The sequence below is a fragment of the Danio rerio genome, chromosome 24, assembly GCF_049306965.1.
Source record: "Danio rerio strain Tuebingen ecotype United States chromosome 24, GRCz12tu, whole genome shotgun sequence".
Classification (NCBI taxonomy): domain Eukaryota; kingdom Metazoa; phylum Chordata; class Actinopteri; order Cypriniformes; family Danionidae; genus Danio; species Danio rerio.
The window spans coordinates 45,070,001-45,096,395 of record NC_133199.1 but is presented as its reverse complement, the minus strand read 5'-3'; the positions used below and the strand labels follow the sequence as shown (position 1 = coordinate 45,096,395).

Sequence of the window (26,395 nt, the reverse complement as noted above, 5' to 3'; positions counted from 1 at the left end):
TCCAACTTTGGCCTCTCACTGTCTGACGTGTGGCCAGTTTGGACGCAATCCAGAGGAGAAATGTCGCAGTATTCTGGAAAGGTAAGAGTCCCGAAATCCTCACAAAACGCACACTGATTTAACAGAACATCAACATCATCCCTGAGGCGGTTTGTTATTGATAATGTAAAAGTCCGCAAAATAAGAGTCCTATACACGCTTACTTCAATTTCAGACACACTGCTCAAGTTGTTTAGTTGAATATGGATGTGTTTTACTTGTATATTACTTGTTCATTTAAATTATTTAATTTAAATGTTTTGCACAAATTAAGTTATATAATAATAAAGTTAGCAAAATAAGAGTCCTCAGGCTTATTTTAACGACAGTCAGACACGCTGCTCAAGCGTTTTATTTTGAAGTAGTTTAGTTGAATATATTGGCTAGATGTGTTTTACTTGTATAATAATTCTTAATTTAAACTATTAAAGTTTACGCAAATTATGCGGAGATTAATAATAAACTGAGAAAAATCGAGCCCTCACGCTTATTTCATTGCTTATTTCAAGTATTTTGTATTAACGTTTAGTTTATTTTTATTTTTCGTTTAGATTAGTTTAATATTTATGTGTTTTACTTCTATATTTCTTGGTCATTTTAATTGTTATTTAAGGTATACACTAATTCTGTTATTTAAAGTTTAGGTGTGTGTAGTGTTTATCGTTTTGTGTTGCTTTTTGTTAATATTTTATATTGATGAAGTTTAAGCAACCTTTCTCGTTTTTATATTTAATATAGCTTTTATTAGGCTCCTGATAATAGTTTATTTATTTACTCTTGCCATTGTGTTTTCATTTTAGCATTCATTTTTATTTCTATCGGGTGCCGTGTGTCTGTATATTCATAGTTTTTGTTAATAGTTTTTTTTTATAAAGGTGTTAAATTTTGTTAATTCTTTATATTTTGTTTTTATTCAATTGTTTCGTTTTTGTAATTTCCCTTAGTTTTAAACCAAAACAACTAAAAGCTTATAAAATAGGATTATACTCTGTCTACATGCCTTTTAATTTAAGCTTTGTTTTTAAATGTTGTATTTTTATTTAGTTTCAGCTATTTAAATGTTATATATTGTTTATTTGTATAATGTTTTACTTAATTTCAGATAGACTTTATTAATTTTGTTGTACTATTTGGCCTATGTATACTCAATTATATGTCTATATGAAGAGTTCAGATGCAAAACCTCTTAGTGCCATCTGAACTTTTCTTGTAATATTAGCATTTTATCAGGCTCCTGTGTCTTGATTCAGTAATTTCACTTTTATGCGAAAGAATAGGTTATTTTCATCGCTTTTAATATGAAATAACTGAATATAAACGTAAGAGGTTGAGAAAAATGCTCGTTGTATAAGAAAATCCCAGATGGCAATTGAGTTTAATTGTATGTCCTTTTTAATTATTGTATTATATTAGTTCATAGGTTTAAATTTTAGTTTATTTATTTATTTTTTTCAGTTAAGCTTTAGCAATTCTGTTGCACATTTTTGGTATTTTATTAGTCATTTATATGTCTTTCGTCTTTATACTCTTTCACAGGTATTTTACTTTATTATATTCAACATGATTAAATTGAAGTTTAGTTTAGTTTAGCTGACATGGTGGTGCTTCACACATAACAAAAATGACAAACTTGACACATTAAACACCAACACTTAACATCAAGTACACACACACAAAAAAATCAATAACAATCATTCATTCATTTTTTTTTTTTGGCTTAATCTCTTTATTAATCTGGGGTCGCCACAGCGGAATGAACCGCCAACTTATCCAGCATATGTTTTACGCACCGGATGCCCTTCCAGCTGCAACCCATCACTGGGAAACACCCATACCCACTCGTTCACACTCATACACTACGGACAATTTAGCCTACCAAATTCCCCTGTACCACGTCTTTGGACTGTTGGGGAAACGGCAACTGACCCAGCCGAGGCTAGAACCAGCGACCTTCTTGCTGTGAGGCAATCGTGCTACCCACTGCGCCACCGTGCAGCCCCAAATTCAATAACAATAATAATCCATTGATTAACTTTATTTATTACAGAACCAAATTGCTTCAGGCACAAAAGTAAATGTATAACGATTTGAGGAACTTCCTATTGTCCTTAGATGTTGCCCGAAAGGCATCCACTCAAAGAAAAATTATGTAGAATTAATGTTGAAAGTTGATTATAACATTAAGATTTTTGATCGTTATTATTTAGCCTATTATACTTTGTTTACTTATTCATTAATTAATTAATTTATTGATATTATATGCTTTTATTATCGAAGAATTGTTTGTGGTAGCCTTATAATAACCTTGTCTATCCTTTAGTAATATTTCTTTATTATCATTTTTAAATTTTATTGTTTATTATTTTCATTTAGATGATTTTATTGATTGATATTTATATTTTATCATTAATACTTTATTAATAATAACTTTATGTAGTTTTTTATTATCATTTTCTAAATTTATCATTTTTATTTTGGCTATTATACTTCATTTATTGACTGATTGATTGATATTATGGCGTCACGGTGGCGCAGTGGGTAGCACTATTGCCTCACAGCAAGAAGGTCTCTAATTCGAGTCCTGGCTGGTTCAGTTGGTGTTTCTGTGTGGAGTTTGCATGTTCTCCCAGTGTAGGCGTGAGTTTCCTCCGATTTACCCGAAAGTCCAAACACATGTGCTATAGGGGAATTGATCAACTAAATTGGCCATAAATGAGTGGGTATGGATGTTTCCCAGTGTTGGGTTGCAGCTGGAAGGGCATCTGCCGTGTAAAACATATGCTGCATGGCTGGCGATTCATTCTGCTGTGGCGACCCCTGATTAATAAGAGACTAAGCTGAAAAGAAAATGAGTAGATGATTGATATTATATGCAAGTATATTTACCAGATGTTTATCAAAGGTAACAACCATCCCTCTGTCCCTTTTCTGTTCTGACACGTGTTTCCGTCTCGCTCCATCCCACAGATCTGTTTTTATGAGGGCCGCTGCTTCACCGGCCGCTGTCTGGAGGTGTATGGAGACTGCGATAACTTCCAAGACCGCGGCTTCATGAACCGCGTCAACTCCATCCGTGTGGAGAGCGGAGCCTGGATCTGCTACGACCACCCCGACTTCAAGGGCCAGCAGTACATCCTGGAGCGCGGAGAGTACCCCGAATTCCAGCGCTGGAACTCCCACAATGACCACATGGGCTCCTGCAGACCCATCCGCATGGTGAGAGCTACAGCACAGTCCTGCTGAGATATTAAGGAGTAACAGCTTCACCACATCACATGTGCATCATTTCCTAATTATTTCATGATGTGTTTACCTACTCCTTACTTATAAATATGAATATCATCATTTACACTTTATCATATTTATTGCATATTTTTTTGGGGGATGTGGACAAATTAAGCAGGAATGTTAAAAGTTAGTGAAGTTAAGAGCATTGCATTATCTTAAGATCGTTGCTAGAAGGGATACAGCTGTGGCCGGAAGTTAAGGAGAATTATTTATATTATTTATTTTGATTATACTTGTATTTTATTAACATCTACCCCTACCTCAAGCCTAAACCCAACCCTCACAGTAATGTAAAAATATTATTCATAACAAATTAATAATATTATTTACTAAATTACCCATTAATTGTATTTTATTAACATCTACCCCTATTCCAAACCCTAAACCCAAGCCTGAAAGTAATGCAAAAATATTAATTATAACATGAATTAATCATATTATTTATTAAATAACCCATTATTTGTATTTTATTAACATCTACCTTAACCCTCAATCCAACTCTCGCAGTAGTGTGAAAACAGTAATTACACTGAATATTGTTAATACAATTGATCAAGCTACCCATTAATTGTATTATATCAACATCTAGCCCTACCTGAACCCTAAACACAACAGTCACAGTAAGGTAAAACTGTAATTATATTGAATATTATACATATTATTTATCAAATTATCTATTTATTGTATTTTATTAACATCTACCCCATTCCCAACTCTCACAGTAATGTAAAAACAGTAATTATGTTGCATATTATTCATATTATTAATAAAATTTCCAATGAATTATATTTTATTACTGTCTACCCCTACCCCAACCCTTAACCCAAGCCTCACAGTAATGCGAAAATATTAATTATAACATTAATTATTAATTAAATTACCCATTATTTGTATTTTATTAACATCTACCCCCTAAACCCAGCCCTCACAGTACTGTAAAAACAGTAATTATAGAGTATTACTCAAATATTATTTATTAAATTACCTATTCATTGTATTTTATTAACATCTACTCATAATTCAACCCTAAACCCAACCCTCACAGTACTGTAAAACAGTAATTATACTGAGTATTATTCATATTTTATTTATTAAATTAGTCATTATTTGTATTTTATTAACATCTAGTCCCATTCCGACCATAAACCCAACCCTCACAATAATGTAAAAACAGTCATTATACTGAGTATTATTCATATTATTCATTAAATACCCATTATTTGTATTTTATTAACATTTTCTCCCTAAATCCAGCCCTAAAAGTATTGTAAAAACAGTAATTATACAGAGTGTTATCCATAATATTCATTATATTATCTATTAATTGTATTTTATTAACATCTAGCCCTACTTCAGCGCTAAACCCAACCCTCACAGTAATGTAAAAACAGTCATTATACAGAGTCTTATTCAAATTATTTATTAAATTACACACTAATTGTATGTCTACCCTTAACCCTAACCCTAAACCCAACCCTCACAGTAATGTAGAAACAGTAATTATAGAGTATTATTCATATTTTATTTATTAAATTACCCATTATTTGTATTTTATTAACATCTACCCCCTAAACCCAGCCCTCACAGTACTGTAAAAACAGTAATTATAGAGTATTACTCAAATATTATTTATTAAATTACCTATTCATTGTATTTTATTAACATCTACTCATAATTCAACCCTAAACCCAACCCTCACAGTACTGTAAAACAGTAATTATACTGAGTATTATTCATATTTTATTTATTAAATTACTCATTATTTGTATTTTATTAACATCTAGTCCCATTCCGACCATAAACCCAACCCTCACACTAATGTAAAAACAGTCATTATACAGAGTCTTATTCAAATCATTTATTAAATTACACACTAATTGTATGTCTACCCTTAACCCTAACCCTATATGACCTATTATAGAGTATTATTCATATTTTATTTATTAGGTTACCCATTATTTGTATTTTATTAACATCTAGCCACCATACCTAAACCCCAACCCTCACAATAATGTAAAAACAGAAGAGCATTACTCAAATAATATTTATTAAATGACCTATTAATTGTATTTTATTAACATCTACTCATAATTGAACCCTGAAGCCTAGCCTCACAGTACTGTAAAAACAGTCATTATACAGAAATTATTCATCTTATTTATTAAATTACCCATTAACTGCATTATCACCGTCTACCCCAACCCTTAACCCAAGCTTTACAATAATATGAAAACAGTAATTATACAGAATATTATTCATATATTATTTAATTAATCATTATTTGTATTTTATTAACATCTAGCCACCATACCTAAACCCCAACCCTCACAGAAATGTAAAAATATAAATATTGCTGTCACAAGAAATGATACTACATTGATATATCCACAGCTGTATCCCTTCTAGACTTTACCTTATCAGCTGCAGTATGTGATGTGATACAATGTGCATGTAGTCTGTTAGTGTGTGTGTGTGTGTGTGTGTGGTGCTGATACTGTAATGTGTGTGTTTCAGCACGGTGAGCAGTACCGTATGGAGCTGTTCGAGGGCTGTAATTACACCGGTCAGTGTATGGAGCTGTGCGACGACTGTCCATTCCTGCAGAGCCGCGGATTCAACACAAACTGCGTCAACTCTGTGCGCGTCTTCGGAGACGGAGCGTGAGTTTGCTTTATTTATCTTCTTCCTAGTTAAAGTAAAGTGAAGGAAGTTCAATATTTACTTTACACTTGATTAAAGCAGAAACACTTTGATGACACGTACAAAGAGAGAATGTCAATTCTCTAGTGACCATCTCTATCTCATTAGCATTAGCAGCAGCCCTGAGTGAGAAGCAGCCGTCTGTCCATTAGCCATTAGAGTGTTTGAGCTGCTGAAGATGATGTCAGCATAGACTAAGAGCATTATAGATGTGGAGTTCTAGATGAACAGCGACAGGAGTGACATAGACTGACAGAAGCATCAAGCACACCTGATTAGCACTGACAATATGCATCTGTAGCTCCGCCCTCTTCTGAAAAGAGCACAATCTCATTTGCATTTAAAGAGACAGTCACCAAAACACCACAATTAGGATCAGAGCCTGAAAGAGTCAGTTTCAGAGAGCTGGAGAACATTATTATAGACTCAAACACTCTAAAGACATCAGAGACTTGTTTAACATCTTGTAAAAAGGCATAATAGGTCATCTTTTCCATCTTTAAAACGCATGGTTTGGATTTGGTGTGTGTTTTTCAGCTGGGTGATGTATGAGGAGCCTAACTTCCGCGGCCGCATGTACATTGTGGAGAGAGGAAACTATTGCGGCCACAACGAATGGCAGGCGCAGAATCCCCACATCCAGTCCATCCGCAGGATCGTCAACTACTTCTAAACCCTCCGCACAATCCTCTCTGACTCTCCATATGTAAAATAAACTCTCAGCAACAGCCAGCAAGATGCTATTTTATCACACAAACGTCTCTGTGTCGTCACTCCATCCACTGCAGCGCTCACACTCTTACTGATGTTGCAATCAGCTTTATTTATTTTAAGATATGGATCATGCTATTCACTAAATATGCATTGAGTTTGAATAAACGTGACATTTTTATAATGTTGCGATAGATTCTGTTTGAAATAAATACGGTTCTTTGACATTTTTCATCTGTAAATGCTGAAAATTCATCACAAAATAAGGAAGCAGCTCAACTTTTCAATGCAATGCAACAACTTTCAATGCTGATATAGTAATACAGCCCTGTAGCCGGCCTGGTAAAATTCTGTAGAACTTTTTTTGCAGTTATACGCCTCATTTTCTATTTAATCATGAGATTTATTTACTGCATTTCTTAGTATTACTATTATTTTAGCTGGACTAGCTTGTCAGATGGTCATCATAACCATGTTTTTTCGGATATCAAAAATATTTCCTAAAGATTTTATAATTAACAAAATGTGAAATAATATTAATTTTTAAAATACATATTTATTACAGCGTGTATCATTAGAAAAAAAATGGAATCTGTTAAAGTTTTTAATTAAAAACTGTAGTCTATTGTCATTTATTAGGCTAAAAACAAACTGGCCAGCACATTCAACTGTCCTCGGTCAGAATTTGACCATTTGAATAAACAAAAATAATGAAAACATAATAATAACAATAATAATGTACAGCTTCACAATTTTTCTAGCCTCTCTTGTAGAAAAGTGCATTTAAAAGCTCATGAATAACAGCAGTAGCCAAATTAGTTTTCAAATCAATTTTATTAAGAGTGGCTTTTTGTGCTTCACACCTTTTTAGTGCTCATTTATTTCAGGAATAAGGCCCAAGATTTAGAATAAAAGTTACCTGTAAAATGTTTTTTTCTGTTTGAAAACCATACAGTAGTGGTAGAAAACTTCTCATGTCAAACTGTAAAATGAAATTATTTGTAGCATTAGTCAAAACTCATTAGCTATAGTTACACCGTAGCGACAGCTAATTCCGCTTGGTCTTGAAGCCTTTTTTGATGGCATAGCAGTCAAAATAGGACAAATGAGCTCATGTATTGGGCATATTCTGGACCTTTGTCAGTGAGGGGTGGGTCCCCCACCTGTCTACAGGCCTGTGATTGTAAATGTCTCTTGAACATTGAATCATCATATTAAACTGATTTCTGAAGGATCATGTAAATCACTTAAGATTGGAGTAATGATAATAAAGTGCACAGCTATAAATGACCCTATATTTGCGTAGAAACCATCTTAATTAATTTTATATAATGTAATACATTATTATTTTACATATAAAAAAAGAATACATAATAAAACTGTTTAAATAATTTCATAATAAATGACTTTTTTCAATAAAAAAACATTAATAAAAATAATCATTTTATTTATTATATATATATATATATATATATATATATATATATATATATATATATATATATGTCAGAAAAATGCAACCTTTTTGAGAAAAGACTCAGAAGAGACTAATATCATAATTCGCATAGAAACCGGTTGTATTCATTATTATAATATTTGTTTTTTTTATAATACAATTATATTATTATTATTTAAAAATATATAAAAATAATAAATGTTAAGAAAAATATATAAATATATAATATTCTTAATATTTTGATCAAATAAATGCAAACTTTGGTCAGATGAGACTAAAATGATAATTATTAAAAACAAATACAATAATAATTACAAATAATAACAATAATTATTCCTGTTAAAGTATAAATATTTTACCCTTTAGTTTTAGCCTATAAAAACTGCAAATTAATTGAGTCATTACTGTAGGAGTTATGCATAATTACTGAAACATGTACATGCATCCACTATTTTGTAACGTTTTACAAAATATTTAATTTTCTACAAGGTTTAGAGACAAATATGGGCTGAAATGTGTTGTGTCCTTCTATCAGAGTGACTTCACGAGCATATTTAAATATAAAATGTATATATTGACCATCCAAAAATGTCATGCATATAACTATAGATACTTTAATATCGATAACAGATCCCAAGCATTTCCAGTGTTATTTTTATACCCACAATGTAGTGAAACAGATGCCATTTACAATAAGATTTCATTAGTGAATGATATTGAATCTATTTACTAGCATAAACAAAACTAGTACAGCATTTATTATCCTATTTCAACATTTACCAATGCATCTTTAAAATACATATTAAAAATATGATGAATCCAAAAATTGCATGCTTAAATTTTAATACTCTTATAGAATCTCATGTTGAGTTTATTAATGAGTCAAATTCACTGATTCAAAGCATTGCTATTGTTTCTTTTTAATAAATAAAAAAAACTACTGACTTCAATGTTACATTTCTACTGTGCATATTTAAAAACTGCATAATTCAGCCTCATTAGAAATTATATTAAACCACAGCTATATGTCAATATTAATCTTTATTGCACAATCAACAAAAAAACTGAACATATGAATCAGTAAAACTCAGTGAATCACTTCAACCAAAGTGAATCATGAATCATCCAAACAAACCAAAACTAAACGAACTCCCTTTGACATGAAGTAAACGAATCTGCATCACTGAACGGATGTGCTGTGATTACTGTATAAATGTGAATAATGAGAATAAAGCCGGGTTTTTTCTCTAGTTCTACTTCTCCAGGATGGTTCTGATCTTGTCCATCAGCTCTTTCTCCTCCTCCAGCGTCAGGTCCAGATAATCCTCCTCGTGTTTGGGAATATCCTCCAACAGCTCGTTCACCAGCAGATCCTCGTCCTGACGACTGGAGCCTGAAATACAAACACCAGCATTTACAGGTGCACATAATAATAATAGCGCTTTCCTTTTCTTGTGGAACTCAACCAGGGGACCCTGTCTCAAATATTTGCCTTTTTTTAATGCAAATGGTGTCAGAGACAGCTTAACGCTTGCAATTCAAGAAAACACCGCAAATAAGGAAAAGATCAGTCTGACAGCAAACACTTTGCAAATCCTCACAACACAAAAAACACATTACGAAAGCGCACTGCGAAGCTTCACAACACATGCAAACAGCACGGAAAAACAAAGTAAATGTTTCAATAATATTTGGATCAGGGTGCTGTGCAGGCCATGGGAGATGTTCAACTTCACTTTAGCCGCTTTTCCACTATCGTGCTGAATCGTTCTTTAAACAGAACTGGGCCAGACAGCACGGATACGGTTTCATTTTCCACTGTCGTGCTGCGACAAAGTTCTTTAAAACATTACACAAAACGCATCAGTAGTTGCCTTGGTAACGCAATGTAAACGGCTCCCTTTGTTCAATTAAAGTTAAATAAGAGCCGAAACTAGTTTTTTTTTTTTTTCATAAAAGCCAAAGCAACCATGTGACTAAACACTGTTATGCCGCTCTATCATATAGGGGTGCTAAATATAGGTACATGTGCACCCTTATTTATTTATATGTTGCGCAGCTCTGGCTAAATTTTATTTGGAGGGAAAATTTCCAAAATGTAACGTGATGATTGAAAATAATTGGAGGGGAAATAAATAATATTTAAAATCTCTGAACATAACAGAAAAATAAACAATGATAAGACAACAATAATAGTGCATTTGCATTATAGTGGCAGAAATATAATTTTGGACAGGCCTTGTCAAAGGTGAGCGGGCACTTTCACTAATAAAAACACAGCACATAAATTATTTCATTTTTAACAATTAATTAAATTACACTATTTCAAAAGTTGATAATGATATAAAATATACTACATTTTGATGGTAAAATGAAACCAATTAAGCGCTGGTTGTTATTTGTTTTACTATTCAAACATTAAATAACGAATGCAGCAAGTGAAATAAAAAACGAATATAAAACAATATACAGCAGGATTTAAAGCATATAAAGCACTATTATATTTAGCAAAATGCTGCTCTATTATCTTTTTATTTTGATCATTTTATTTTTATTATTATAATTATTTTTGTGTTCATAATTAAGCTGTAGGCGAATTATTGCTAGACGTTTTAGAAAATATTTGCGTAGCTATATTAAAGATCACCAAGAACAAAAAAACATGTTACATGCCTCATAAATGTCATATAACTTATGTATAACTGAATCATATAATTGCCTATAGCTGAAATGATGAAAATTGCTCATTTTATTTTTATAAAACATTTGTGAAAACGTATTGATATTTTTTGAGTAAAAGCAATACTGACATTTAAGAATCCATATTTATTTAATTCATTCATTCTTTTGACTTGTTTATTAGTGCATATGCTGTAATATAAATCATACAACAGTACCTTGGACAGTTACAGTGTCGCTCCGTAAAGCTTTCAAGCAAAGTCTTTTGGACGGCCGACATTAACACACCGTCCTTCAGGTGGTCTCGCCGGTATTAACAAGCTGTCCTGGCTTTGAATTAAAAAGTGCAATTATTTCCTCGTTGTTAAAAGAGTCTGCAAGTTCGTGTTCCATGGATATAGTGATGTTGTTGTGGAATTTGGACATCGACGATGCAAAGCGTGACTTTATTCGCTTTATTCGATGCGCAGCAGGAAAAGTCAGCAGCGCAAGTTGCTGGCATCTCTCTCCCGGATCAGAGCGAGTTTGGTGCTGTGAAATACAGCGCTGTGTGCAATAAACTCACATTCAGGCAGGCGAAGTAGGTCTGTATTCAAGTCAATAAAATAATAACTTTAATGAATAAAATATCTTCGTAAGAATCTGATGAGTTATTCACTTCTCTGCCAGGGACTGCTCTATGGTTTTAAAACCCTTTTCAAACTGTATCGTTTAGACCTGGATCATTATTTCATATTAAATGTACTGTAGTTTATTGAGGATGTCTGATGACTAGCGCGCTTCTGCTGAGCCAGCTGTGGTAGCTTAGCAACCGAGTCGCGACGTCAACACAGAATCTGTCAGCACAGTTCAGCACGGTTGTCTAACCGTGCCGAGAATTCCGGGCCGAGAACGGTTTGTAATCGTGCCGCGCCGTTCCAGGCTCAGTGGAGAAACAACCGTAACCGTACCGAAGTGTTCTTAGAACGGTTTGGCACGATAGTGGAAAAGCAGCTTTTCATGTCCATCAGACCACTCTGTCTCCAGTCTTGCTGTGTGCATTGCTGCACTATCATCATGATAGACGGCACCGCCTTCAGGATATAATGATTAACCCACTGGGTCACATGTTCCTCTAGAAATGGTAGGGTAGTCCTTGGCAGTGAACCAGCGCCCATCTACCACCAGTATTGGGGCTAGGGAATGCCATGATATTGAGCCCAAAGCATCACTGATCCCCCCATGCTTCACTCTGGGCATCAGCACTCCAGGTGGGACGCTTCTTTGGGGCTTCTCCACATCGTAACAGTCCCGGATGTGGGAAAGACAGTGAAGGTGGACTCATCAGAGAACAGTACATGCTCCAAAATCTCCACAGCAGAAGATTTTCACTGCTGGCATCATTGAAACTGGCGTTCGGCATCGAGTGAGCAGAGGTTTGGCTAAAGCAGCTGGTCATGACCCTGTGGAGCTCCAGACCAACAGTTCTGCTGGAAACACCAGAGTTGAGCAGCACATTTCATTTCATCAGTGAGTTCTTCAGCTGTGGTCTGATGCGTTTAGGATCCAATCGGGGTCATCAGCCGGACATCCCTTTCAGACAGCTTCCTCTAGTGTCTGTTGGATGTGCTTCTTCTTCTTGGCCGTCTGCTGACATTAGCCTGGATACCGCGGCTCTTGATCATCACACACACACTTGCTCTCTTGGTCACAGATGTGCCAGCGAGATGCACACCACAGTTAGGTCTGAACTCTGATGTGTCCCCATAATGTTGCGTGCTTTGCAGTACTGATGCAGAACTGTGCTGTTCGTCTGCTGATGAACCCTTCACACTCTGCTCTTACTGCTGGAGGAAAGATCAGTAAAGACACCAGCTGCTCACATGCAGCCATCAAATTGACCAGTATTTCATTTCCATTGACCAGCCCCTGTGTATGTGTGTGCGTGTGTATATGTTTAGACTCTGACCGGTGGACTCCGAGGATGTGCTGGGCTCTTCAGATGATGATGATGGAGGTGAAGGAGACTGAAGGTCAGCAGGAATCACTGCCTGGTTCTCCAGCAGCAGCTGTGTGGCCTGTTGAACATCATCTCCCGTCATCCTCAGCGCAGAGTCCGCCATGTCCTCCTGGAAGCCCATCGACAGCAGCTGCAGGACACACACACAAGTTTGTTTGTGTTATTTGTGGGGACATTGTTTTTCTACTGTACACACTGTATTTGCTACTCCCCTCCAATGACCCTACACCTAACCCTTACAGGAAACTGCTGCATTTCTACTTTCTGGAAAAAATAAACCAAATTCTGCAAAATTTATAAACTTTTTGAGAAATGGGCACATCAGCAACATCTTCATAATTAACCTTCACTTGTGATTCATGTGTCATACCCATCACATTATACATGTTTGTGTCCTGATTTGTAACACACACACACACACACACAGATACACATGTGATGATCAGGATTTGAGCTGAATATCCCATGTGGAGAGCAGAAACTCACCTCATTCAGCTTTTTATCTCGATCTGATTTTTGAGCATCAGCCCCATCCAGCAGAATCTGCAGAGGAACATTCAGAACTGTCAATCATTCAGACAAACAATAACAATAGAGTGGAGGAACTATGACGTCTATGCAAAAACCCGGAAGCGAGTTAGCATTTTAGCAGTTCCGGTTCCCTCGTCCCAAAGTCAATGGGTTTTTTGAATGTGCTTTCAGTAAAATCGCTTAAGTAAGGTCTGTCGAGAACACAAACTCAAGATACTTTCACATTTTATTCTACGACATAAAACACATCAGATACAGCACACTCTTGAGCTTTTAAATTGGTTATGCTTCTTTAAAAAGACAAGTTGCTAAATGGGACTACATGCGGTGTCAGAGACATTAAACGTCATCTGGAGTGCAGCTCACTTGTGCTGGGCATTTGGATTTGTCTGTGCTTTAAGTATTTTCATGAAGAGTATCTTATAGTTTGTTGTATTATTCTTGGAAAATCATATTGTGTCTAGATAACTCATAGTTTTATGAGTCTAATTCCAGCGACGCTCCAGGGACAGACAAGTCTTCGCTGAGGCCATCTTCCAGCATAAACCACGGCGATTGAAGCTCTGCACAAGACTTTTGGCCAGCGGAGAAATTAAAATGGTCGTGCCCAACTGAGTCTGGTTCTCTCAAGGTTTTTTTTCTTCACTCCCATCAGGTGAAGTTTTTTTTCCCTCTCCGCTGTCGCCACTGCCTCGCATGGTTCAGGATTGGTAGAGCTATGCATCGATGAATTTGCTCTTCAGTGTTTGAACTCTCAGTAATGATTAAATCTCACTGAACTGAGCTAAACTGAACTGAACTTAAACACTAAAAACTGAACTACACTGTTCCAGTTACTATGACCATTCATGTGAAGCTGCTTTGACACAATCTACATTGTAAAAGCGCTGTACAAATAAAGCTGAATTGAATTGAATTGAATAATGCCTTCACTTGCAAAGGCTGTCGAAACTTTTTAAGCTGTTAATCAACATTTAATTTGTTGATCATTTATTTTAATTAAATGATAACATGAAGATACTGCAGTGCAGCCTGTCTCTCTACTGCCCTCAGTAATGCAAACGTGTCAATAAATGTGTAAAAATACACATATTGTTGGCACAATAGCCTAGTGGTTAGCGCGCCGACATAGAGTGCAATAACACGTCAGGGCGTCGCGAGTTCGAATCCCGGCTCGAAGACTCTTCCCTACCCCCTATCTCTCTCTCCCACTTCGCTTTGTCTCAATACTGTCCTATCTAATAAAGGCAAAATAGCCAAAAATAAATCTTTAAAAAAAATAATAAAATACAGACATTTTAACTGTCATTTTAACGTGATCAATTGATTTTAGTCATTTTTTTCTTCATCTGAACACAACTGCAATATTTACACTCCTCCATGAAATGTATAGCAGATGTGACAGTATGGGCTGCTTTCCGCTGTACTTCGTGACATAAAAATAATATTGAATGTTGTACTCGATCCATGATGAAACTAGCAGGGATTTGATGGACTTGTTCCTCACTCCTCTTTTCTGTCATCTGTTAAGGTGAGCGGGCTGTGTGCACACAAGCGATTACACTTATTTAAACATGTCTTATGATAATATTATGCTATACATACAGTTTTAAAACTTTTACAACAACCATAAAGCAAAACAGATGTATTTCCCACGTAAAAAACGATCCAAAAGGCACACAGGTCTATGCAGTTTTTGCGTATTTATTTGTTTATATTTTATACCGTGGATTATGATATAATAAACAGAGAGATTAAATCTTTGTCAGGGATCAAATGTCTAAAAATAAGCTTGAGAAGTAGCAGGGTCTCTGCAGATATCATAATGTCAAATTTAAGACCTTTTACGACCTTTTTAAGACCATTAAGTATTAAATTTAAGACCTATATTGCAATATCAAAAACACGCGAGAGAAAATGTAAAAGCATTAAATTAGGGGTAAAATAAAGTTATTTAAATTGAACAGTACTAAAGTCAGGTTAAATGCACCATTGAACTACAGAAAAAAACAAACATCTTAATGCAGATTTATACTTTCGCCTGGCACCGCATCGCACAACTCACGAAACGAATTAAGGCTTTTATACTTGACACTTTCACCATTGAGATAGTTTTTTTAAATGACAGGGGGCGCTCCAAAAAAACTAAGTAAAATCAGACGAATAAAAAGATAATCATTATCATTGAAGATGTTTTTGGGGGCCTCTTTTTTGTTGTTTTAACAAACTTATCCCTCAGGTTTTTGCAATTTCTAACCAATAATTATTGGTCATTTTGGCAAGCAGAAATGTAACTGTGATAGAAAATAGGTAAAAACTTGATTAGGCATTATAGCCTACTGTACTATTCACTCTTCAAATAAATAAATAAAGTGAACTAGTGTCTGCTGTACAGTGTTTTGTAAAGTACAGTAAAGTACTTCAATTACTCTGTTGTGGTAATACTATAGTTGCTATGGGAACAACAAGTGTATTAAAAACAAACTACCCAGTGCTTTAGTTTTATTTGTACAATATAGGGTATATTTTTGGGCGAGGCAGTGGCGCAGTAGGTAGTGCTGTCGCCTCGCAGCAAGAAGATCGCTGGTTCAAACCTCGGCTCAGTTGGCATTTCTGTGTGGAGTTTGCATGTTCCCCCTGCCTTCGTGTGGGTTTCCTCCGGGTGATCTGGTTTCCCCCACAGTCAAAAGACATGTGGTACAGGTAAATTGGGTAGGCTAAATTGTCTGTAGTGTATGAGTGTGTGTGGATGTTTCCCAGAGATGGGTTGCGGCTGGAAGGGCATGCGCTGGAAAAACTTGCTGGATAAGTTGGCGGTTCATTCCGCTGTGGGGACCCAGGATTAATAAAGGGACTAAGCCGACAAGAAAATGAATGAATGAGGGTATATTTTTCTAGAATTCAACACACTTTACTGTAGTAAAACTACACTGTATTTCATTTTATCAGTTCAGTATTCTTAATACTACAGTATGCTGAAGCATCTCTGGAGAGCAAAAGCACTCAAGGAGTCCGGCAGAGAGAGAGCAGATCATACGCACGTGAGCAGCCAGTGTTTTAAGAGCTTGCAAGCAGTTTTGTCCATGAACGAAGGAAACCGGCGCGCGAGCAGAGATTCGCTCTCTCGTATTACAGCGCTCCCGACTTATAAAACTGCGCTTGCGACATGTGACATGATGTCACATTCGCCGTGCGCACTGAGTTTAATATCAGAAAGCTGATTGGCTATTCAAAGTTGACCTTTTTGTAGTTGTAATACCGCAAATTACAATTGGACTGGTGAAATAAAGAACTACAACACCACAAAAACCTAGCAACAACAACAAAAAGAATTTAAATGAGCATTAGATGTAGCGTTACATGGACATTGCAAAAATAAGACCTGTGCAGAAATATTTAAGAACAGAACAGACCTAGAACAGCAATTTAAGACTTTTTAAAGCCATAAATTTAGATTTTTTAACACTTTTTAAGACCCCGCAGGGACCCTGACTTGTCTGTGGCAGGGTGGGGCTGACGTCACAGGCGAGCGCCCCGAGGGCAGTGTAGTCCGTTTATAGCCTAATGTTAGCTTTTCAGTGCTTGCGTTTGCATTTAAGATTCAAAAGTGCTCAAAGTTGTATTTTGGTGTGAGGATTATCCGGCTGGACAAAACGTGTAAGTGTCATGAACAGTGTTTGAACACAGAGCTTATTATTCACAGTCTTCGAAAACCCTATGGGAAAATCCTATAGGGATTTTACAGAGGGAACCAGTTTTATGCTAGCAGCCGATTAGCCTACAAGGTGACGTCATAGTTCCTCCAGTCTATAAAGAATATATTTTGTGCGTGTGTGTGTGTATGTTCCTCTGACCCCGTAGGCCTTGTCCACGTCTCCTCTGGCCTGATGCAGGGCTCTCTGTGCGTCTCTTCTCTCGAAGCCCAGCTCCACCAGAGTGTTGATATCCTGCAGGCGCCGTCTCCTCTTATCCTGCTCTTTCAGCTTCAACACCTGCTTCTCCTGATCAAACAGAAATACACACGCAGGGTCAGTTCTGCTCAGTGATTGTGTAGTTGCATCCCAAATGATATACTATACACTATGCACTTATTCACTTACATACATCAACTGTGTAGTGTATGAGTTTAGTGCCCAATAGCTCCTTTCCTTCCACAAAGCACCCGATAGCCCCTCCCCCTCTTCTAACTGACCAATGGCTCCTCTACTTCAGCTTAGCACCTGATAGCTCCTCCCCTTCCCTTAGGATCTAATAGCTCCTCCCCTTCAGCTTAGATTCCAAAAGCTCCTCCCCTTCCCCTTAGTACCTCATAACTCCTCCCCTTCCCCATAGAGCCCGATAGCTCCTCCCCCTCATCATAGATTCCAATAGTTCATCCCCTTCCCCTTAGTACCTGATAGCTCCTCCCCTTCTACTTAGAGCCTAATAGCTCCTCCACTTCCCCTTAGTGCCTGATAGCTCCTCCTCTACCCCCCTTAGGGCCCGATAGCTCTTGCCCTTCTGCTTAGAGCCTAAAGCTGTGGTCACACTGCACTTTTCTCCCCATAGACTTTCATTTATAAGCACGCGAATGCGTCAGATTGGAAACGCGAGTTTGTGCGTCAAGTTTCGCAGTTCACTGTGGTGCAAAGTTCAAGCTTGGTGAACTCTGACCAGCGAAATTGCATCACTTGATGGCATGAGACCAATTGAAGATCAAAACATGACCTCTCTGGACAGGAATTTAAAACATGGAGCAATCACTCGCTTATTTTAAATTTTTAATCATCTTGTTTAATCCCGCCCCTTTTCGCAGCGCCATGCGACAGAATTTCACAAGCTCAAACTCTAGTGTGACCGCAGCGTAATAGCTCTTACCCTTCCCATTAGAGCCCGATAGCTCCTCCCCTTTCACTTAGGGCCTAATAGCTCCTCCCCTTCCACTTAAAGTCCGATAATTCCTCCTCTTCTTCTCAGAGACATAGTTTAATTCAGAACCAACAAGCTCCTCCCCTGTTAATTAGAGTCTGATAGCTTCTTCCCTTCTGCATAGTAACCAATAGCTCCTTCCCCTTAAAGCCTGATAACTCCTGTCCTTCAGCGTAGAGCCTGATAGCTCCTCCCCTTCTGTTTAGAGCCCGATAGCTCCTCCCCTTCTGCTTAGAACCTTATAGCTCCTTCCCTTCTGCTTAGAACCCGATAGCTCCTCCCCTTCTGCTTAGAGCCCGACAGCTCTCCCCCTTCTGTTTAGAGCCCGACAGCTCCTCCTCTTCTGTTTAGAGCCCGATAGTTCCTCCCCCTTCTGTTTAGAGCCCGATAACTCCTTCCCTTCTGCTTAGAGCCTGATAGCTCCTCCCCTTCTGTTTAGAGCCCGATAACTCCTCCCCTTCTGCTTAGAGCCTGATAGCGCTTCCTCTTCTGCTTAGACCCCAATAACTCCTCCCCTTCCTCAGTTAAATAATTACATCATCCAGGTATTTAAGTGTACTTATCCTATTGGCAATTTTCAGCCTGTATCTTCTCCTGTTTCTACTATAAATATGGCGTAGAATAGTGCACACATGTATAGAGTATACAGTTAGTGTGTGGTTGGATCTCCACCTTCTTCCTCTGTGTGATGAGCAGTGCGGCCTCAGAAACGTCTCCTCTGCAGGCTCTCAGACCCAGACGAGCCTCCTGCTCAGAGAAACCCAGCTCCTTGAGCTGCTGGAGCTTCTGTGGGTCCAGACTCAGCTCACCGTACAGATGCTCCACCTGACACACAGACAATTTCATCATTTACAAACCGGTCTCAAATTATCGTTTCTTTATTTTCAGATTTATACGATACACAACACAAGTTCACAATAGTCTAACATGCAGTAATGCTTTTAGAAACAGGGACTAAGGCTGATTTCTGCTGGTCGAGATTGTCCAGTTTAATTATTTTAATAGTCTTTAAATAGAGAAAAAATAGGAACAGTTACTTTAGTTTTGTGTTTAGTATTTGAGATACAAATGGCTCAGTGGTTAGCACTGTGCCCTCACAGCAAGAAGGTCGCTGGTTCAAGCTGGGTCAGTTGGCGTTTCTGTGTGAAGTTTGCATGTTCTCCTTGCGTTCGCGTGAGTTTCTTCTGGGTCCAAAGACATGTGGTATAGGTGAATTGGGTTGGCTAAAATTGTCCGTAGGGTATGTGTGTGAATAGGTGTCTGTGGATGCTTCCCAGAGATCATATATATGAATACAATTTTCACCAGATGACTTGAATAAATAACTATTTGGAAAGAATATATATAGAATATAATTTTAGATTGATTGGGATGGATTTAAGTGCATCTGCGTAAACTATAAATAACAATTATACAAGCATAGATAAATACAAGTGAAATAAACAGTGCTTCTATTGTTTCCCGAGGCGTGTTAACAGTATTTAGGTACAGTAATTGAATAATCAAATGTATAATAATACTGCATAGTCTTTGTTTTATAAATAATTAAATTAAATCAATCGTCATTATTGTTACAAAAAGTACGATTTCTTAAACCTGAATGCTTTTAAAATCCTTATACAGTCTCAGGCTTTAAAACGCATGCAAATGATAAATTATAATTCAGACTCAACATTGCAAATTCTGCGATGTGACTACTGTGAATGATCACACTGAGATATCAATGCTGAAACCATATATTGTGCTGCCGTAGTTTTTATGATGAATCCACCAGTGCACAATTTGGAAAAAAAGGATATTTACATCTTTGAGTTTGCCAAGCGCCTGGTTCTTGTGGCCTTCAATGTATGTCAGCAGGGTCTGCAGTATACGGAGCCTCAGAAACAGCACTTCTTCTCCTCCGGTGTGTCCCTGAGAGCCAGAGTCACAGACACAGTCAACACTAGGCCAGCAGCTATTGATTATTTCAATAATCGATTCATCCATTTCTAATAACTTTTTTTCTCTTTGTTATGATGACAGCACATAATATTAGACTAGATATTCTTCAAGACACTAATATTCAGCTTAAAGTGACATGTAAAGGCTTCACTAGGTTAATTAGGGTAAAGTTAGGGTAATTAGGCAAGTCATTGTATAACAGTGGTTTGTTCTGGAGGCAATCCAACACTAATATTGCTGAAGGGGCCAATAATTTTGAGCTTAAAATGGCTTTAAAACAATTAAAAAGCTTTTATTCTAGCTGAAATAAAACAAATCAGAGTTTCTCTAGATTATATTTTTTAATACGGTAAACATTTTCCTTTCCATGAATTTAAATATCGCTAGAGAAATACTTGGAAAAAGAATAAATATTTCACATCTCAACCGTGTATATACATAAATTTGTGTATATTTGAGGAGCTTGTAATGTGTGTGTTACCTTGATCTGTTGCAGGCGGCTCTGCTTCTCTCCGTAACACTTCTGGAAACACTGCTCTGCTTTCTCCAGCCTCTGCCGGGCATTATCCAGACACTCCAGCTGCCCCAGAGCCTGGTAACACCACACCACATCCAGCTGCAGCACCGCATAATTGTCCACCGTGTGCAGAATCGCAGAGTTGCACTTCCTGCAGATCACAATCACGTATTGATGACATAGTAATACTTGCGATGTATACTGCGACTGCCTTTTTTCACGCATATATTTAGTCAAGTCATTATGATTCTGCTATATGTGTGGAGATGAAGTAAAAATGAAATGTGCCATGCAGGAGCTCAGAGCTGCAGAAATAAACATAGGCATAAATATGAAACAAAACACTGGATGTAAGAGCTATTTGACACCTATACATACTGGAGCGGTAATCTAACTACTAACTGTACATATACTATATACATACTCTACACATAGCTTAAGATCTTAAGATGGACTATTCAATAATTTTACATAATGCAGAACAATATTGTGCAAGAGGTATTTAAGGTTGATAAACAATTCATTTGTGCTACATTCACAGGTAAACAATGTTTTCTTATTGAGTGCCGATAAGATGGAGTTTAAGAAAAGTGTCTGGTGCATATTGTAGAGAAGAGTGTTTCTACAGGTGGTTTGTCAAGCCCACTCACCTATGTTAGGCACACTTCAGAAATGCACCATGTTTTTATAGAGATATGGAGATATTTTTAAGAAAGTGTTTAGTGCACACTGTAACAGATACTGGCACCAGTTTGTTTACGTATTGATGATTACATTTTTTTAAAGATATTCTAAAAAAATTCACTTGACTTAAGTGAACAGGAGGTTTAATATTTTTTTATTATTATTTATGAAGCAGTATTTCTGATGACGTACTTGAACTGTTCATCTGCCAGCACCAGGTAAGGTAGGGCGGCGCTGTGGTCTCTCTTCTTCATCAGAGCTCGACCTTTCTCATGAAAACCCATGGCCAGGATCAGAGCCTGATCAATGACAGATAGCAGAGATTAATATGAGTAGCTGCGGTCTTGGTAAAACCATAAACTGAGTGATGTGCAGATTTCAGAAGTCACCTTCCTCTCCTCGTCTGGGATCTGGAGTGGATTTCCTTTCTGATCCGCGATCTCTAAGAATGGCGTGGTGGACGGATCTTCACTCCCATCTAATCAAGAAAGCATTAAAAGTTCTGTATGTACATTTCAGACTCTTCTAATATATGAAAATAAAATAATATGTTTATAGAAACATGCTAGTTAAACATGTTTGCTCATGTGAGCAACAATGCTAAAGCCAGTTATTCTGGTTTTAAAATGTGCAATATGTTTTGCCATGTCTGTCTTTATTTTAATTTCTGTAACTCCACCCACTGTCAGCTTAACAAATTATATTTCAGCACCCCAGGTAGCCATGGTGACTGTATTTTAATTTTAATTTTAATTGCGACCTCTGGAGGACAGAACCAGCCTCCTTAAATGAAAAGCAAATTTAAAAACATAATTTAAAAATAATTTAATAAATAAATAAATAAATAAATAAATATATATATATATATATATATATATATATATATATATATATATATATATATATATATATATTAGTTATAAAAGGTGGCTTTTAATATGCAAATAATATAATATTACAAATGTAAACATTAGCTGAGCAGCTTAGGATGTAAGTCTTGATAGTCAGGGACGCTGGATTTTATTTGTGTCATTAATCTGGCAACCCATGTCAGGGTGTAGCAATTGTCAGAATATAAATAATTAGAAAAAAAAAATAATTACACACACACACACATATATATATGTATATATATATATGTATATATATATATATATATATATATATATATATATATATATATATATATATATATATATATAGTATTGTTTTAAAAAGAAATTGATTAGCAGAAACCAGTAGTCGTGCAAGCGCTAATATATATATATGTATGTATATACACACACACACACACACATATGTATATATATATATATATATATATATATATATATATATATATATATATATATATATATATATATGTGTGTGTGTGTGTGTGTGTGTGTGTGTGTGTGTGTGTGTGTGTGTGTGTGCATATATTTATATATATGTATACATATATAAATATACATATATATATATATACAGACACACACACACACAGTTGAGAATTATTCGCCTCCCTTTGAATTTTTTTTATTTTTTTAAATATTTCCCAAATGATGTTTAACAGATCAAGAAAATCTAGAGAGAGCATCCGCTGTGTAAAATATATGCTGGATAAATTGGTGGTTCATTCCACTGTGGCAACCCCATATTAATAAAGGGACTAAGCCGAAAAGAACATGAATAAATAAATAAAAAAAAATAAAAAATAAATAAATAAATAAATAATGTGCAGCACATATGTCAACCACTAGGTGTCAATCCTACATTTTGCACCTTTAAAAGGCAGGACAAATGATTTTTCCAAAAATACTATTATTTGCAGTTTGTAAAATAGCTGTCCTTCATTGTAAACAGTCTGCAAATTATTATTAAAAGTATTATAGGAATATTGTGAGATTCCTTGCTCTGTAAAATGTCATTTGGAAAATATTGGAAGAAGAATACAAAAATCACAAAAGGGTGAATGATTGTGGCTTCCGCTGTATATATTAGTTCCTCAATGTGGCATGTTGACCTCTCTCAGACAGGATCTGGAAGCCTTTCTGTGTTTTCTTAATCTCTTCATCCTGTTTGCGCTTCTCCTCTTCGTTTTTGTACATTTCAGCTTTGGCATCCGGAGGAGCCCCTTTCACCACCATGATCTTACTGTTGTTCTTCACTTTTTGCTCATCAAGCCTTCTCTCTTGGGAAACACAGGAATGTGTGTTGTGTTACAGGTATGAATGAATCAAAGAATAAATGTTAAGACTTTACTTGAAGGGGTGCTTATAAGACTGTCATTAAACCTTTATAATCATGACATGAATAGCATTTTATAAATGCCTATGTCAACTGATTTTAGGTGTTATTTGCTCATTGGTTGCCATTTTACATGCAAAGATGACATTTTTGTTATGACAACTTGACAAACAAATAAATCAAAACCTGTTTTTGTCATTGTCATATTACCAAAACAACAAAACTTGTCATAAATCTGTCATAAACATAATTGTCATAAATGTGTCATGAATTTTAAAACAGCGTCATTCATTTTTTCGAGCTCAACTACTGTGATGTAAGCTGAATTTGTCATTAAATATTACTAACACTGTTAAAAATGATTGGACAGAGTAATGACTGGTTGGTTCCACTGAAAAAGTGATTAGAAGCTTCATGACACATTTATAATGGCTTCATGACAATCATGTTTGTATATTGTTTGACTTATGTTCAATATTGGCATAAATCTCATGTATATCCATCAACATCCCAGATATCTACAGGTTTAAACGTTTTTATTTTGAAGTTCTTTGCTATGTTCTAAATATTTTAATGTCTATATTTGTTTAATTAATGTGCTGCACTGCAAGATGACACATGTTGTTCTACTGTATATCCTCAAATGTACAGAATGACAATAAAACTCAAATGGACTTGATATTTACCTGGAGACAGAACTTTACCACAAATCAGATTGAAGTGTGTGAATCCAAACTCCTGACTTATCCTTAAAAAGCAGAACAGAATTATAAATAAACACAAACAAATCAAACATCGACACTGTTATTGATCTATATTGGCTTTTTAGTCTCAAAATTAGTCTCATATAGTTTTGGCTGTATTGACTTACAAACTAACTAGTTACTATAATTAAATAATTTTTTCACTGAGAAAACTGGTACTTTTTTTTTTTAGGTAATTTAATTAGTTATTTAAAATGTCCTTGCCTTAAAGGGCACTTAGTTTACCCCTTTTTTTGATTTAATATTATGGTTGTTTTTAAGTGTGCCAGTTTAGGTTCAGTTCAACACACAGTTCAGATGTTTTTATTATAACGTGTTAAAGAGTGTCATGTTGTGGGCGTGTACACAGCTCGCTGTTTTAGGGGCTTGTTGCTTCACATGAAAATTAGTTTCGACTTCCCGGCCAACTTGACAAAGGGGGCGGAGCCAAGAACTCATCCGCTCTATGTTTGCAACAGACAGGCAGACAAAGAGAAGCAGCATGAATGAGAGGATCAGCATTCAGCCGTACATGAATGACTCGGACACAGACCAAGCAGAGAGTACGCAATCATTTGTGTCTTTGTATAGTTTTACAGCCGACTGTGTGCTAGTTTCAAGTGCCGAGCTTGTACACCGAGACTAATAACCACGCACACTGATTTAACTTCGACAGAGGCACCGGATGCGCCGCTCAGAGCCGCGACACGGCACACCAGACATGCACATTAACATGTTATTTAAAACGAAACTATTCCGATGGAGCTCTGTGGTGCAGCAGAAACATTAAATGTCCTGAGTCATGGCTGGGTGCCGCAGACAGCCGCCGACTTGAAGCACCGTTTTGTGTTCCCTGACGATCCATTCACACGGGGCTTCAGCGTCAACGCTTGACTGAAGGCGTGTCTAAAGTTGGGGCTGAAGCGATCTTCATAGCAGCGTCAGCCAATGAAATTCAGTCAGCATAAGGCCACTATCTAGCTGGTGTATTTGCATACAGCAAACTGATAATAATAATTCAGACAATTCAGATTAGAGTGATCATGTGGAAAACATTGATCTTGTGTTGAGCCCAATGAGCCTTACATCTAAAAATAGAGCGAGGGTGTTCCTCTAGTGATATCGCTTTGACTCACGCTGAAAATGGCGGACGTAAAACGACAAACTGAGGATATGGCAATGTGCGCCTGTCAATCAATATTAGTGGGCGGGGGGACCGCACTTCTACATCAAGATGCGGTTGATCTGAAAACCACTCCAATTGGTCAACCGGTTTTATGTTATTAAATTGAAAAAAAAAAAGGACTGGGTGTGTGTAAGGGTGCTTTCACACCTGCCTTATTTAGTTGGATTGAATCGCACTAGAGTTCGTTCTCCCTCTTGGTACGGTTGGTTTGAGCAGGTGAGAATGCAGCAATCATACTCGAATGCACACCAAAAGCAGACCAAATAAGCGTACCGAGACCTGCTTGAAGAGGCGGTCTCGGTACACTTTCAAACGAAACCTGGAGCGAAAAAGTACTGTGCCTTTTGGACTAATCCAGCTGTCGTAGGCCGATGCGCTGTGCATTATGGGATATGGATAGGGATGTAATGGTATTGTAAATACCGTCATACCGCAATATTAATTTTTTCCGATATTACCGAAGTCGCATGACTTGGTAAAACTATAGGTCTTCTGAGAAAATTTGCTCAGGCGAATGAAGCGAACGGGAGGTAGCGAAAACTACAATTGCCATCAGCCCATGCTTAACCATCATCCCTTGCGGTCTGTTGTCGCTACAGATCCAGTAATGCGGAAATGGAGTGTGCTGCTAGAAGCGGGGATGAAAAGAGCTGGAAAACTCTAAGGCCCCGTTAACACTAATGCGTTTTAGTTTGAAAACGCATAAGTTTTGCTACGGTTACGCCATCCCTCCACACTACGCCGGAGTTCTCGAGCGCCGAAAACGGAGCGTTTCGAAAACGCT

At 36.6% G+C, this 26,395-nt stretch overlaps 2 protein-coding genes across 2 annotated transcripts in view; one reads left to right on the top strand and one right to left on the bottom strand.

Annotated features, from left to right (window-relative positions):
• Positions 1 to 7,061, top strand: crygn2 (crystallin, gamma N2). The gene is made up of 4 exons (NM_001003428.3): positions 1 to 81; positions 3,007 to 3,255; positions 5,842 to 5,987; positions 6,565 to 7,061. Exons 1-4 carry the CDS (start codon positions 61 to 63, stop codon positions 6,698 to 6,700), a joined length of 552 nt encoding a protein of 183 aa, NP_001003428.1. The 5' UTR covers positions 1 to 60; the 3' UTR covers positions 6,701 to 7,061.
• Positions 7,062 to 9,216: 2,155 nt separating this feature from the next.
• The window catches only part of nub1 (negative regulator of ubiquitin-like proteins 1), a 24,343-nt gene continuing 7,164 nt past the window's right edge, over positions 9,217 to 26,395 (bottom strand). The window contains exons 4-14 of the mRNA XM_009297673.5: positions 24,369 to 24,430; positions 23,459 to 23,626; positions 21,843 to 21,931; positions 21,646 to 21,752; positions 20,734 to 20,920; positions 20,115 to 20,222; positions 18,984 to 19,136; positions 17,258 to 17,404; positions 13,359 to 13,415; positions 12,822 to 13,002; positions 9,217 to 9,587 (exon numbers count right to left, since the gene is read on the bottom strand). Of these exons, the coding sequence (XP_009295948.1) occupies positions 9,448 to 9,587; positions 12,822 to 13,002; positions 13,359 to 13,415; positions 17,258 to 17,404; positions 18,984 to 19,136; positions 20,115 to 20,222; positions 20,734 to 20,920; positions 21,646 to 21,752; positions 21,843 to 21,931; positions 23,459 to 23,626; positions 24,369 to 24,430 (1,399 nt within the window). The 3' untranslated portion in view covers positions 9,217 to 9,447. The remainder of the gene's footprint in view (positions 9,588 to 12,821; positions 13,003 to 13,358; positions 13,416 to 17,257; positions 17,405 to 18,983; positions 19,137 to 20,114; positions 20,223 to 20,733; positions 20,921 to 21,645; positions 21,753 to 21,842; positions 21,932 to 23,458; positions 23,627 to 24,368; positions 24,431 to 26,395) is intronic.

What these genes read in the sequence shown, in the direction of transcription:
- crygn2 (NM_001003428.3), top strand. Translation starts at nt 61, where the DNA reads ATGTCGCAGTATTCTGGAAAG. An exon ending in TGTCGCAGTATTCTGGAAAG is followed by an intron (nt 82 to 3,006) that starts GTAAGAGTCCCG and finishes TCCATCCCACAG; the next exon opens with ATCTGTTTTTATGAGGGCCG. An exon ending in CCTGCAGACCCATCCGCATG is followed by an intron (nt 3,256 to 5,841) that starts GTGAGAGCTACA and finishes TGTGTGTTTCAG; the next exon opens with CACGGTGAGCAGTACCGTAT.